At 38.7% G+C, this 16,468-nt stretch overlaps 1 protein-coding gene across 1 annotated transcript in view; it reads right to left on the bottom strand.

Annotated features, from left to right (window-relative positions):
* The window catches only part of CLVS1 (clavesin 1), a 90,112-nt gene that overhangs the window by 54,458 nt on the left and 19,186 nt on the right, over nt 1–16,468 (bottom strand). Inside the window, exon 2 of the mRNA XM_008644951.2 lies at nt 12,051–12,225. Coding sequence (XP_008643173.1) covers nt 12,051–12,225 — 175 coding nt within the window. The remainder of the gene's footprint in view (nt 1–12,050; nt 12,226–16,468) is intronic.

Raw genomic sequence — 16,468 nt, 5'->3', positions numbered from 1 at the left:
GGCAACTAACTTGGAAGTGCCTTTAATTCATGTATTTATTTTCACCAGTGTGAGTGTCCAATGAAACACTCTGCTGTTAAAAGCTAATTTCTGAAAATCATGTTCTGATGCTATTACAGGATTTGTACTAGGTAAAATTTCCAATTAAAAACCAAAAAATCATCAAAGAGGACTAATTTGCAAAATCTCCTATAAGCTGCAAGCTTATTTCCTGACTTTTTGTCTAAACCTGGCATCTTACAGATGTACTTTCTGCATTAGCTTCAAAGAAAAGGAATGCACTATTACAAAGGGTTGGTTTTTTCCTCTTTTTTCCTCCCTATATAAAAACACAAAGCTGGGCAATCCTTAGAGGTAGATACCAAATAAATTTACTCAAGCTAATAGCAACATTCCCTTATTTTGTTGGTTTAACAAACATTCCTGAGCTAATTTGCCTAGAATATCTTTGCAAAACAAACAAGCTCAAAATAGTGCAAGCAGTCAAAGTAAAATACTTTAAACATTTGAATTAATTTTATCACAGATGGTAGGAATTTACCAGTAAAGTTATTTATACGTTCTCAGGCAATACTGTTCAAGCATAACTTATCACTGGAACAGAGGAAAATATGTTATTTTCATTGTCTTTTAAGACAGTTGAAATGGAATTTATTTGCCTTTCTCACTCAGCAAACTGGATAAGAGGTCTAGCTCTTTAAATGCTGTTGTTCCAGTTTCACAGTAGAGAGGCTATAAAACGGGGGTGCTTCATTAAAATACCATAGCTGGCACCTCTCAGAGGCACAGGAAAGGAATATTCACTGAGTAAGTAAGACATTATAAATTATAATTGAGATTCAATTCTCCCAGGGAGAAGAGAAGGTAACTTGTCATTTGAAGTGTTGTGAGTTTCTGAGAGTGGACCGGGAGTTTAGAGGGTATAATGATATCATTAAGAAATGCCCTTGCAAAGCAAGCAAAATTATACTGTGCTGTTTCTTGAAAACCACAGGAACTCTTTATTGTTCTGTCAGCAGAGGTTCAAAGAGCTATGTGACCCCATTAACATTCATTCAGGCATGTATAACAAATTGGAGGGGGGAAATTTCTTGAATAGTTAATTATATTTTGTGTGTTTGAATACCTAACAGTGTTATCTGTAAGAGCTCAGCAGCATGGAATGCACACCTTGCACACCTGGTTTACCTCACAGCTTTATTTTCCTTTTAATATTTAAAGGAGAAGGCAGTATCAAAGGTAGAAAAAGAGTTGGGAGGTTGGAAAGTGGAAAAAGTAGATAATGGCTAGCTGATTTGATGGCTCTGGTTGAATTGCTCTAGTATTTGCAGTCCTTCTTCCATGAGCAGCAGTTGTTATTAGATGACCAGAAAACCCTTTGAACCCACATATCCGTGTCAGATAGGAATATGTGGGGTGATACACTGTAAACATAAGCTAGAATCTTGCAGGGAAATCGAGTTGATCTCATTTTCAGTAAGACACAGCTCTTCTGGCCAAACTATTTATTTATTTATGTGTGAAAAGTTGACCAAGAAGCCCTTTCACGCACAGCGGCAAATGACTGCAGTCCCCATGCTGCAGTGACCATTGACTCAGCTTCAGCAAAGACAGTGGCCAGCAACAGAAACTGAAATTTTACCTGTTTGGTTTTGAATGCAAATGTTTATCTTCTTTTTTTTTAGAGAGAATGATTGGTAGATATTGTCTCCAATGTTAGCAGAAAGCCCATTCATATTGATTAATTAAGTCAGAAGCTTTATCTGTACCAATTAATTATTTTCACTTACACTACAGATTCAGGAATCCTTATCTCTTTAGGACTGTCTCCTTGCGGCTTTCCTTGCACTTAGCAATGAGATCGATAAATGATGTGATAAAGGCAAGGACCATCAAAAGGAGTTGAATGTTGTCTGTGCTATACTGAGGAGATGTTGTTTCCTCAGAATTCAGTTCAGGTTCTCTGTTTTTCTAAGTGATGCCAAACAAAGTTCAGATTGTCAGTGGGACTCTTCATGAAACTTCACCCAGAAGTTGGACTGGGACCTTTTGTAACTACTGTAGATGTCCATTTACATAAACATTCCCACTAAGCCACAGGAAACCCTTTCTTCCAACCACTGGGTACATATGCTACTGAGCACACTTACTAATTAAAATCTGCTTCTCTTGGAAAATAGAAGAATAAAATTTATATTACCCTTTAAGCCTAGGCAAGCTTGCATTCTATTTTCAGTTCACCAGAATTTCTGCTGTTTTCCTCTGTAATTGTTACACAGCGATTAAGTATTTTGCTCATAACATATATATTCATACTTCTGCCTTTCTTCTGAAAAACTGTTAATCTAATGACCTTCTAAATGTATCTGCTATTTGAAGAATATTTGCATTGTAATTGTACTTGTGTTAGCTATGTATTTTTTTAGCTGCATTTTTATTGCATGTAGATTAGAGTTGGTCAGAAAGCCGCCTCTGAAATGGAAATTATTTTTTATTACCCTTTGGCCTTGCTTTAAACTGGTTCCACTGCAAACAGTTTGAAGCAGTGGGAGTGTGCTCAGAGTGAAAATCAGAACGTACATTCAAATGGTCTAATATGTGTCTACCAGGAAGGGGTGAAAAACACATCCTGAACTAATAATAGGAAGTTTTGAATTACAGGGAAGTAGAGCTACTGGATGCATTTCCACTGAAATCCCTTTTTTCCTCAGAAAATGCCCATTTGCTGAAACCAAAGCTCAGTGGAGGGCAAGGGGTAGAGATGAGGGGAGAAGGAAGTAGGCTGAATATTTCTCTTGGTGTTTCCAACATTCCTTGGAAGACTGTGGTGTTTGAGGTTGACATTTTTGCATCAAGGAACCCCTGCTATTCAGGAATGCTTGTTTAAGTGTAAGGTTCTACACGGTTAAGAAGAGACATAAGAATATTTAAGAACAAAACAGTTCTTCAAGATCTCTAGGCAAATGTTCTAATAGATGTACAAAATTTCCAAAAAGTGCTCAGACATTGAAGGGCATTTTGTGCAAGCCTAGAAAACTCTCTTGAAGTGGAAACAGCCTCCACCAAGACAATGGTAAAAGTTCCATTTGAATCAGCTGGGACTTCACCTCAAATTTACTGAAAGCATTGTAGTCTCTTTTGACCATGTTGGCCATACACATATTTGCCATACAAATATGTATAACCATACAACATTTGAGGAATTTATGAGTTCCTTTGTTGAGGAGGAGATAATAATAGAAGAGGCTTATGTGTGTAGAAATATCCTAGTTTTCTGCACATAATTGTCAAACAACAAGTAGGCAAATGTTTCCAAAAATCATTGCCTTTCTGCATAATTTAAAATGTTTCTGACTGCAGCTTTTTGTCAAAAACTTACACCAGAAATTACCTTGCTTAGAGGAGCAGAATGAACACAGTGTCCTGCCAAGAGCCCTCTCCTGCACCTGTGTGAGCTGAACTGCTGGGTCTTCCACAGCAGCAGTCAGGGACTTGTGGCCAGTTCCAGCGATGCAGCACGTCCTTGAAGGCACGTGCTAAAGACAGGGCTGTGAGCCAGAGCTGTAAAGGAACAGCTGGTCTGATACTGCCACAGCTGTCCTCTCAGGGGACATGAATTTCAGTCCTGCAGCTGTTAGTGAAGGCTCCAGCAGGAGTCTTCTCCTGGAGAGAGCCAAGTCCTTATCTACCTGTGCTCAGGGGATAATCCATGCCACATATCTCAGTGTACAGTCATATCAGAGTGATGACTCCTTCTGCCTCGACTGCCTCCATCTCCCTATCCACATGTACCTCCATTGCTACCCCACATTTGAAACAAAAGAGCACCCGTTCCAACTCTGTTGTCACACAGCTCTCACTGAACTGTCACTATTCCTCTCTCTTTCTGGTCTAGTCCTGTATATGCAATCCCTTTTATATTTTTGTAATTATGATCTCTGTGTATATTTGTCACAGCAAGAAATTACCTGTAGTAAACACTCTCTTCAGGAAACATTCACTCATGTCCCACGTGAAAAAGGAGAAAGCTTTTGGAGTTGTAAAAGAAGTTAAATAGATACTACAGACTCATCACTCCTGAAATTTTATGAAATTTTGAAGAATGGGGATAATGTAGATTAATGCAAGTACATTAGAGCAAGTTCACATCTTATGAGAGGAAGAAACTTTCAACATGATCTATTTATGCATATGTTGGTGGGAAGGTTTGAGCGTGACTGGTGTTAGCTCTAGCTAATTTTTTATTGTCTACCACTAAAAAACAGCTACTTTGTGTTCTAGGCAGACTTACTGCAACAAACTTTCACATTTCCTTGCTAGGACTGAAAGAGTATTTTCCTCCTTTCTAATGCTTATCAGCAACTTGGTGAGATCTTTATTAAAATGTAGTAACTGGCATAAAAAAAGACCTTCCATTTAACATATGCAGCTTGTCCTTGTACTCATAGCCAAAAGCCCCAAAGCATCCAACCGGTAAACATGGCAGGGCTGATCAATTCTGCTAAGCAGTTAATTCCAGTTTTCAAGTGAAAAATGTGAGTCTACAGCCTGCTATCCTTTGCTTTTTCCTTGTTCCAGTCAGCTCCCTAGAGATGATAGACACACAATGAGCATAGGCCTTCTCTTGCAGAGAGCAAAGTCTGTTTATCTACCTCTTTTTTTATATATAAAATGAGTCAATCCCTCTTCTCATCTCTTATAATTTCTAAGGCTCCCTCACTGGCAGCTCAGAGAGTACTCACTCTACATATCACAACAGCTGCTGGAGACAGATAGCAGGAGCATTTCTGGAATGATTCAAACTGACCTTCTTTCAATGGATACTAAATGCTCCTCATTAGCTGTGACTTCATGTTCAGCCACCCAACACAGGTCTCTAACATGAAGCACATTCTAATATTGGGGGAAAAGGTAGCTAGATAAACAGATTTGGGACCTTTTGATTTAATAAAAAACAATTGGTATGCTTTTTATGTGTACATATTGCAAATTTTTTCATTCAAATACCTGTGTAAATATGAAGTGGACTTTAAATCAAGAAAGTTTTTTTCTACATATGTTTAAGAAACAGAATATTCAATTGCATCGTACAGCATTCAATAAATTCTGATATTTAGCCACTTTCCAGTTGCTGAAGTTCATTAGAACTTGAAGCTGTCTCATTTTAGGAACAGTTCAATCATTCTTACTGGGAGGAGGTCTCTATTTCCTTCACAGACCAGATTTGTAGGTCCCCTTCTGTAGGTTAACCCATTTTTATATAGCTCATATTGCCTCTATGAACATAAGCTTGAGTTACTAGCAGATCTTCTAGAGCTACTAACAAGGACTCTTGTTTGGGAAGCTGCAATGTGCCTTTTGGACATATCAACACACTGTGATTACAACACAGGAACATTCTGCTTTTATATTCTGAGGAAATTGCTTGTCCTCTGGTAGACCCTACTAAAGGAACAGTTATCCATCTTCAAGGACCCAGCCTAGAATATCACCTTTTCCTCAATTTCCCTATCCTGGGGAAGATAATGACAAGGCTCTTGCAAAAATCCAAAATGTAAGTATTTCCCTAATTTTTTACAAGTCTTTAAATTCTGTACATAAATAAGAAAAGGGGAAGGAAAAGAGGGCCACATTCCCAGCTGCCACAGATCATCATTTCTCTGCAGATGTGCAGAGAACCTCGGACAGTTGCAGTGTCCCAGTAACTGGCCTCAGCTCTCTGCTCACTTCTATCAGCATGAAAGACTGAGGAAAAGCCAAACAATCAAACGAGCAACTTTTGAATCTGCAGTCAGTCTCTCGAGATAAACTGTTAAATCTACATTTAGGGGCTTTTTATATGAGGTGCTAAGGTTTTTTTTGGCTTGTCCTTGTCCAAGCCAGTGGATACATGAGCCTATATATGGTTTTTCTTGCCTAGCTTCTGTCACTGAGGATTTTATCTGTTCTGACTTCAGTAGGCAATGACAGAGATCTCTGTCTTTCTGTTAATACAACCTGTTATAAATACCAGTGAGACATAATAGCATCACAGGATATTTATAGCATAGGCAGACTTAACCTTACACTACAGATTTCTACGGAAGGGCTGAGTGTTCTTCAGCTTGTTAAAATGAGAATTGTCATTCCCTTAAAATTTCCAAATAACAGCAGTATTACGTTCAGAAACTGTGGAAAGAAGAGTTTTATTTATCCTTACTATGCAAGCCATCTTATAGCTTACATCCTTCACAAGAATGAAGAGTTCCACCGGAAGTACTTATTCAGTCAAAGAAATCGCACTTACCTTTGGTTTCAGAGTACAAATGTGTTTAAGCAAGGAAAGAAGAGTCAGTTCCTTGCTCCAGCATCTGGGCTGGTGAGGGAAACATCAAGTTTTCAGAGCAGAGGGCTTGGTGAAGTCTCCAAATTCGCGAGGACTGCCTGGGTTCTGTTCAGATGCCCAGTTTGACCATAACAAATATTAAATTATGCCCATCAACCCAGGTCATGCTGACCTGAAATACTGTTCCATTACCTCCACTTGATTTCAAATTTCAAAAAGCAAGAAATACTAACAATTAAGACAGAAATCAAATGCTTCTTACCACTCATAATGGAATAGATTATTAAGTATTTTTATTCCCAGATGAAAACTAATGAAACAAGCATACTTCCAGACTTTTTTTTCTAGATAATTTTGGAAACCTACTCCACTGTAATAATGCTATTCTGAAAACACAGCAAAGTTCCAGAAAAAAATTGGGTTTGACTTGAAAACTTTTATCAGCTCTAAAGACTCATATTTTCCCACTAAGATTTGGAAAAATAAACATACAAAAATATTACACCTTAGACATAATATTGAACTGCATTTTTTCCCTTCAGGATCTACATTCTTCTCCACATTTTCAGCTGGTCAATATTTTCTGTTAAAGCTCTTCCTTCTCAAATACAACATGAAAAAAATTGATTGTATAAGATACTGTCAAGAGAAAGTAATTTGCTGCTATAATTTAACTGACATCAAGTTTCTTGATCCTACATAATTACAGTAGGAGGAATTTTTAAAAAAATGACTTTTTAAATCTATTGCTCATGTTAGAGATCAAAAAGCTTCATATACCTCTAAACAGGCTGAGTTTTCCATAATCTGACATCTCATTCTAGATTTTGAAGTGGGATAATCTCCCACTAATAATATCTAATAATATCTAAACAAACCTGTTAGCTTGATTTTCTGATTTCATCTAAACATTAATGTTACTCTGTAGTATTAACAAATGTACCTTTGACAATTTACTAAGAGAAGCTTATACAATTTTCCATTATTTGAAGATTTTTTTTCAAAGAATTTTATCTGTGCTTGTATCTGATCAAAGTGATCTTAAGCCAAGCATCATTGATTTCCTTTCATTTTCTTCTCCTCACAGAAATACCAGCTTCAAATTTTGTCTAGTTTATGATAAACTGAAGGTAGCTTAAAAGAACTAAAGAAATGTAATGGATATCCTAATGTACTTCATTGGTCAAATCTTCTGTCAAGTTATTGCCAATGAAAATCTGGAGACAAATTCCTATTTGCAGATCTCAGTTGTTCCCACTGCTATTCACTGCAAGGACTGTGAAATTTGAATCAAAGCCCCGTTGAACCCTAAGATCACTCCTGCAGTGATTCATCATTGTCACAAAGTAGGAATATGGTTTATTTCTTAGGAGTCACTGTAATCACATTTGAGTACACCTGGGTGTGACAGAACTATCAGAGAAAGAAAGAATACAGCCAGGAAATAACCATTCACCCTATTTCTTGTTTCAGTACCTTGAGACAGCCTTGGGGCAAGTTACCTAAGGCAGTACTAGGTACTCTGGAATGCAAACCTGATCTTCAGGTCAGTTTGGAATCCAGTTTGGTGATTTGTGCCATAAGTCATTCAGCTGGGTCTTGGTAGACCATGGCCTTCTGACTTGGCTTTCACCAAAGAAATGGCAGGTGAGGTCAGACCTTCTGCTGTTTTGAAGGTTTTGGCAGATTTCTGGATGCTATTGAGAAGTTATTGCATTTCAGTTCAGAGTACCAGCTGGGGGAATTTCTAAATTGCTATGTGCATGCGTGTACACAAACTGCAGTACACAGCTGTGGTGTTGGATAAGGCAGGAACAAAGAGTTGGCTTTCACCAAAGAAATGGCAGGTGAGGTCAGACCTTCTGCTGTTTTGAAGGTTTTGGCAGATTTCTGGATGCTATTGAGAAGTTATTGCATTTCAGTTCAGAGTACCAGCTGGGGGAATTTCTAAATTGCTATGTGCATGCGTGTACACAAACTGCAGCACACAGCTCTGGTGTTGGATAAGGCAGGAACAAAGAATGTTTCTTTATACTCATTGCTAGCAGCACCATAAAATCAAAAGTCCTGTCTGGAGGCAAACCAACTACATCCTCAGAGCAGAAGCCAACCAGCCTTAAAAAAAATGTCTGGGCTTTGCTGAACATGAAGGCTGTGTTCACTGTAACACTTCAGCCTTGGTTTCCAGGATTATTAGAGGTCTTCAAATACAGTGGTCAGTAGCAAACACCCTGTGTACTAAGAAGGGACCATTTCTTACACATTTCACCTGCATCACTATTGTAACACGGGTTTCTGACCTTTGCTATTGACCTCTGATGCTTCTAATCTGTTATGCAAAGTGCCAAAAGATCAGTCTCTGGTTAACTTAAGCCACAATTGAATTTTGTCTGCAATCATAGGCTAATTATAAGCTCAGCATGACATACAGAGAACTGTAACTTCACAGACGAAGAAAACAGAGAAAATACATGCAGTGAAGGGGAAAAGCTGTTCACATTAAAAGAATGAAGATTAGAAGTGAAAACTCAGAAAGTTATTGGAAAAATAGATTTATTTTATACACATCTCTTTCCCCACCCTTCCATCCATATGACAATCTTGTGTTTAATGTGTTAAAATTTAAGAGATCTGTAAGGTCTAGGAAGGAGTATGGCATGAGCTCAAAGCATACAGTGACAATTGTCTTGTGCTAAAACAGCAGAGCTTGTTAATCAGAGATGATTTAGGCACTACAAAGACATTTGTCCCCACACTGCTGTGACATGATGAGAATTGCCATACTGTACAAATACTTGTTTAGCAATTTTTAGGTCATTAAATAATGTAACTGAGATATAATGAACTGTCTTGTGTGATGCAATATGTAGAGAAATCCATACAGAGCAAGGAGTAGTATTGAGCAAAGTGTGTATTCAGCAATGTGATGATATAACTCCTACTTCATCTTTCTAAATATTTACAGATTTTACAGGATTTGGAACTGAACAGCCTATATAATAGCAATATAATAATTTCTGCCATCAAGTCCACCAGATTTGGCTAGTGTTTGTTTTACAACTCAAGATGAATTAACATATACGCCTGTGTAATGCTTGTTGTCTGCACTTTAGTGATAATGCATTGTAGCAATGATTTGAGGAAAAATAAATTGAAGACAAATGCAAAACCACTGAACTGCCAATAGATAAATTGGCTGAAAGCAATTTGAAAGTAAGAAAAACCCCAAAGGCATTAATTATTAAACACTATTTGTGTTTTTTAAGTAACTCTATATGTCAAAATGGGATGGTCTGACACACTGAATGAGATGTGAGTTTAAAAAATTACAGGAAAATTCTTTGGCTGTGGCATTAAAATTGCCATTACATAGTGAAAGGCTAAAAGTTCCTGGCACAGACAGCAACATATGAACATATGGGTTCAGCTCCAGGAGAAATTGTATGAGAGAATTATTTTCCTTCCATCCACTTAACTAGACTTACACAGGACTTAATATAACCCAAAATCTCTTCATAGAAAGGAGGACTTAGATAGCCATGTAATCTGTCTGTCTGAGGATTTGTACATGCACAGCGCCTTAGCTATGAGAAAAAACAAGGAACTGAAACAATCTGCTCTTTTTTTTCAGACGTCATCATCTCATGGGAGCAGGACCTGAATTTTTTACTTTCAGTGCCCTCCAATGCAGTGACTCTTTTTCTAAAGTATGTAGGTCTCATCTGCATTTCAACAACATTTTACGTAAATTTTACCTTAGGATGGCACTAGTTCTTTTAAAATAATAACAGAACAAAGTCTCAATGAAAATGCTTCAACAGCAATGGTGAGAGCCAAAAAACCAAACTAAAAAGCCCTCACCATCATTGTTTGCTAAATATGTGCTTTATAAGCATGAATGACTTGCTTCTAAAACTGGTAAAAAGGAGTGCAGCATTCACAACTCCTACTACTCCTACTACTCACAAAGCCAGTGGCTAGTTAAGTTTAGGACATGTTATCCCAATTTATGCTTTCAGAGAGAGTCAAATTTCTACTAATCCTGGAAAAAAACCAACAGTAACTTGACTTTAGATAAGAAATGAAATGCATGCGCATACACAAGAAAGGCAGGCTCCTTATATCGCCCAGCACAGGATGTCAGGCTAATGACAGAATCATAAGATCAACTTTGGTACTCCCAGACTTCAGTACTTCCAGAAACATACTGTTGCCAACAACTGCAAAGAAACTGCAAATAAACTGCAAATAAAGTGGCATGGCCAGATATCAGATGGGATGAAGGCTGGACTGGCCTCTTACTGAAGAGATGGAAAAGCAAAATTTGTACAGGCACAAGGACACCTTGCTAGAATTTGATTTACTTATGAGTGTCACTTGGCTTTATCTTCCTTCTGACTAGAAAGTTTTTTTGAACCACAGAATGTTAATTGGTATGAAGTGATAATATCTGCAGGAGAAGATAAGGTATTGTCCTAAGGACTAATTGCACAGCTTGACTTCCTAATTTGTTAGAATAGATGAAAAGTCCTCACAAAGGGGAACACAGGCTTAAAACTGCTGGCAGATTTTTCTACCTCATTTTTGAATAATAAAACAAAGTAGACACAATCATGATCTACTTGTAGATAATCTGCTGGTCAAAAAATTAGTTGAACAAATTGTTCCTTCTGGTATGCAAGTTAAAATAAACATGCACACACCAGAGAGAATTATTATTGAGGTGTTTATAAAAGCAGGATATCTTGTAAGTACTAAGCAAGAAAAATCCAATCACTTATCTCTCCTTTTAAATATGTAGCTACATGAAACATGTGGTCCTTAAGCAAGCTGGTATAAGGCTGAAGTCATCCCTGCTTTGAGCAGGGAGTCAGACAAAGTGATCTCCAGCATTCCTTCCAACCTAAATAGTCCTTGGATTCTATTAAATGTCCTCAAATAGTAAGGTTATGTAAAATTACTTCAGACCTAAAAGTCCATCTCAGGTCTAACACCAGAGATGCGATCGGACTTTAGTGGAAGGGGCCGAAGTCCTCTCTGAGCACCACAGTTTATCCTCATCCTCAGGTTGCCCCATCCTCAGGTTGGCCCATCAGTCCCCAGCTGTCTTGTCCTGGCTTTCTACCTAACCCTGTAACAGCACGTGATTTTAGCTTGCTCCCATTTATCTGCAAGCACCAAGTGGATGTGCAGCCCCTAAACAGTCTGAACCATAATGTACCAGGATCCTGTGTGACAAATGAAGGCAGTCAGAATGAGGGCACAACAGGGAGCCTGTCCTCCCTCTTCCTCATTTCCATCGAACACAACTGCATCCCCATGAACACAACAGCACACTTCCATCTGCTGAGCGAGCTGCTCTCATCTCCTCTTACCCTCCCTCTACATTCACATGTGCTTGCATGTGGACTTCACACTCCAGAAGGCAGACACTGCTGGATTTTAATCCCCCCGAATTCTCTGATGGATTAAACCTCAAATCTCTAACCCTTCTTAGTGCTGTGGTAAGTAATGCACATACTGGCTACATTGATTTACAGCTGAAATAAAAGTGAAAGACAGACAAAATGAGATGTCTGAAAATCAATCTATGCTGGAAGTGGATGGGACATGAAAGCATTCTGGATTATGTTCTCCTCCCTTCACTTTGCCCAGTGCCTGATGAAGCAAAAATCACTGTCTGCAGCAATAAAAGTTGCAGGTATGTGTGTTACCCTCCACCTACCTGTAACCCTTCAATGGCCAGTTTGAGGATAGATGGTGTAAGCTTGGAGGCTTGCTTGAAGGAGAAGTTGCTCCAGTCTATAATTAGAATGAAGCCATTTATCTGAAGCTCCTGATCTTCAATGAGCACTTCCAAGGAAAGAAGAATAGCCCGAAGGATATCTATGAAGGAGTTCCTAAAGCAAAAGCAGAAAAAAAAAAAATCAATGGTTGCAGTTATCTTCAAACCTCAAGATACTCAGTTTTGCTGTGGGTGGGGCATGAGCAAGGGACAGGGATTTATTCTGGTAGACTTATCCTGAAAAAGAGTTGTTTCAGAGGTGTCTTTAAAGAGCTCCTGCTCCAAAACTGCTTGATGTGATAAATCCTGCTCACTGACAGATAAAATAAACAATGAGATCTCAACTCTGCTAGCAGTCCTTACTATAGATTTTAGCTAAGCTACTTGGGAAACTATTTGTCTGTGATGAAATTAAACAAATTCTAGCTATCAGTTTAAATCCTTGCTCATTTAGATATACTTTACCAGCTCATTGTTTGTTTCCCTTCTTTTCAGAAAATGAAATAAATCAGTACAATATTAATATAAAAGATATCATTACAACTAGGTTCTGTGCCTTCCTGCTTGAGTGTAGGGAATGATCCAAAGCTTTACACAATAAAGTTTAAAAGTTGCCTTAGTTTTGCAAACCAAATGCAACATGAAAAATGGCTGCATCCACTCAAAATGAGAACTCTTTATTAATTATCAGCTACAACAGACTGTCTGGAAGGCTTCCCTCAGCTCTGGGAGAATAATTAAAAATCTTGGAGGTCATGAAGCATATAGCAAGTAACGGAGAAGAAAATATTGAAATACTTTCCTTAATGTGAAAGTCTGCACTGGGAAGCCTGGGCCGCTCCCTGCTTCCATTTTCTCACTACTTCCATTTCACAAAAGCAAGAGTTGGACACTTTAATGATTTAGTCCATATTTATACCTGAGTAAGCTGAATCAAGTGCTCTCCTCATCTCTCCTTCCCATTAAGATGATTTACAAACAATAGATTCTATTAGAGAGCGACAAGCAAGGAAAGCTTCAGAAAGTGCAACATAACCTTGTGTAGAGTGAAATTGTAACATACTGCTAGTGCAATCTGCTTTACCTCAGCATAATTCTCAAGTTTTCATGAGGCCTGAGGTCTTTTACAGGGAAGGTTCATACCATGTTCTCCCATGGAGATTTTAATTTAGTTATTTTCTGCTGTTTTCATTAATATAAAACAAGTCCTCCCAAACCTTCGAGAGCGTTGTTTCAAAATCTGCCTGAGAGAAAAAACGTATGTGCAGTCAAAACAAATTTCTCTACCATCAACCTCTACCCCTGAATGGCATCAACACATGGTAAATTTCTATTAAAAGTAAATGGTGAAGTGTTCTCTGATTCTTTCTGTTTTCTATCAGCAGGTTTTGAGTGGAAATGTTCATTCCTTCTCTAAAGACCTGATCCCTGGAAAAAGCTGCTTCTGCACTCTGCCTTTCTGCAAAAGTCAGAAGCTTCTCTAAAGTAAAATTTCTGGGCCAAAAAATTGAGCTTAAAGATATCTAATATTGTTCTTGCTGCATACCAAGTCACCTCTCCCTCATTTACAGTCACAGGGCAACCTTGACCTTTTCAAATCCTATGGGGAAGCTGTGCTAAACAGCTAAAAAGAAGGAGTATTTCCTTAGCAACATCAGGTGAAGGTATACTGATTGGATTGGCAATTGGCATGTACTTGTAGTCTAAATTTATTTTGGAAAACTGTGATATACTACCTACTGCTTAGCTGAAATGGATGATGAGTTTAAAGCAGCAGCATCAGATGACTACACTTTCAACAGTGAAAAAAACAAATATGCCCCTAGACCGTATCTACTTAATACATCCTACACTACCCCAGCATCCTCCTTCAGGGTGGTCAGCCTTTCACAAGAACTGCCCCATGGAAGCTCCCAGACATGTATGGTGGCTCCAAAAGTGGCCTCACATACATGCCAGCCTTCTCTGCACTCTTGTTGGCATCAATTCAGAATGATATCCTTGACTGGCTACACTGGTGAAGACAGAATAATCATTACCTCAATCCCAGAGCTGCAAACTTCAGAATGAACTGAATGGTTTTTACTACCAAAGGTGTGAAAACATGGCCACATTGGGACAAAAAAAGGCTTCATCCTTCATTTGTGGGAAGAAGTTTTCTTAGGAGTACATTCAAACTTATATTTGTGATCCTGCTACCAATGATGATTTTAAAGTCTGTGTAATGATCCCAGTGGAATCTGGAAATGGTAGATACAAGGCATCTTCTGTAATCCACTCAAATGCTAAATGACAATGGAAATATTTCAATGTAAAATCTTCCCCTCGGACTCTGTGCTGAGGAATTCTAGTCTTTGTTTGAGTGTCTACATAAATTGCCAATTTATCATGCAATAACCCATCTGTACTTCCTTGTAGAAGTTCCCCTTTCAGTAGAAATTATTTACCTGAGAGACAACTCTAGCTGTCCCCACCTACATCCCTCCCCTCTCTATGTATTTGCAATTTGAATACATGGTGTAGGAAATAGAGTGAACACAAAGACGTTTTTCTGGTGAGTACAGGGAGACATGAAAGCAGCCCACAAGTGCTCCAGGTGGGTTGTTTGCAGGCACACTGTTCCTGCAGAGTCTGGATAGAAATCAGACAGAGTGCCAATTGAGGCTGAAGCCCTCTGCTCCCTAGTCTCGGGGCTTTGAGACAAATCATTCCGCTCTGTGACTGATTTGCATCCAAATAATTTTCTATGCATGAACACAGAACCACTTTTTATTAGTCCATCTCTTTTGTTCCTTAATGTTCCCTTCCCCTCCTCCAACCCCCCTCCTCACCAGTTTAACCCTCTCACACAGAGAAAAAAGCAAAATAAATTACAATTACACAAAGGGAAAAGTGTAAGGTTCTGTAAGGATTCAGTATGGAGCCTACTAAAGTGAGCCACTAATGAGTTACAAAAGATTTGCACAAGCCCCAGAAAGACAAAAAGGAGGAGAGAGAGAGAGTGCCTATCTGCCTTGGCTGAATGGAAAGGTACCACAAAAGAGGCTCTTCAAATACCCTTTGGAAAATAGGAAGTTAGCTCAACAAAAGCTAGTGGTAAGGAACAATAATGTAACACAAAAAAATGAATATGGTTTAGCTGAGGGATTTGGTGGGGAGATTAGCCAAAGGCATAACATGAAAATAAATAAGAAGAAATTACTTAATTATAAGAGGTGTAAGCAGTCTGTGAGAGAACCAGAAGGCTCAGTGGAGTACCAGGGTGCAATGGGAACAATTAAAGGGGATAAAGACATTGGAAGGAAATTAAATGATCTACTTGCATGTATCTGCCACCAGTCATTTTGAAGAGATCTGTGGATAACAAAGCTGAGGGACTGTTGGAAAATAAGGGGTCAGATAAGACATACTGAAAGAAAGCAATACATTTTGGAGAAGACAGCATCAGTAAAGGCTTTTGACATTCTCTTTCTGAATAGCTAAGCACAGACTGTGTTTCAGGCATGCTAAGGAAATTAATTGGATTATTCAGATAGTTAAAATATGAATGTACAGAAGTACTGGCAGCCGAAACCATTACAGTTGTCTGGTAGTAAGCAAAAACAAACTGTCACTATAAATCCTGACTGTCCCACAAGACAGCAGGCTAAAAAAGTTTGGACCAGTGCCATTATCTTGGCAGTTGCAGACAATGCAGCTTAACATCCATAAGTTAGCATGCAGTAAGAACCTCTCCCCTCTAATATTAAAAAGGTGGCCAAAGCTCTATAGCATTTAGCAAGCTGAAAACATGGCATAGATACAAATCAAGTAAGAGACCACATCTTGCCTTGTTCCTTCCATACACAAAAAATCACCAACAGAGAGCAAAAATCCATATTTAGCTTCTAAGTGGGGAGAGCTAGCACTACCCTGCAAGGAGGATTCCCACCAGGAGTGAAACACAGAACAGGAAGCAGAAAGAAGGACCAGAAACACATCTTCAGGATGCCCCAAATTATTTGAGCTAATCCAAGTTCAAGAAGCTGGTTGCATCTTGAAGTCTGTGTTTAGTTTTGGGCCCCTCACTGCAAGAAGGACACTGAGGTGTAGAGCAGGTCTATAGAAGGGTAGTGAAGCTGGTGAAGAGTCTGGACCAGAAGTCTTGTGAGGAGTGGCTGAGGGAGTTGAAGGTGTTTAGTCTGGAGAAAAGAAGGCTCAGGAGAGACCTTATCACTCTCTACAGCTACCTGAAACAAGGTGTCATGGTGAGGGTCAGTCTTTTCTCTCATGTAACAAGTGACAGGACAAGAGGAAATAAGCTTAATTTGTTCCAGGAGAGGTTTAGATTGGATATTAGGAAAAGCTTTTTCACTGGA

Source organism: Corvus brachyrhynchos, unplaced genomic scaffold (assembly GCF_000691975.1).
Source record: "Corvus brachyrhynchos isolate BGI_N302 unplaced genomic scaffold, ASM69197v1 scaffold60, whole genome shotgun sequence".
In the NCBI taxonomy this organism is placed as follows: domain Eukaryota; kingdom Metazoa; phylum Chordata; class Aves; order Passeriformes; family Corvidae; genus Corvus; species Corvus brachyrhynchos.
Note: the sequence above shows the minus strand (reverse complement) of the source record. Positions and strands in the feature narration are given on the sequence as shown.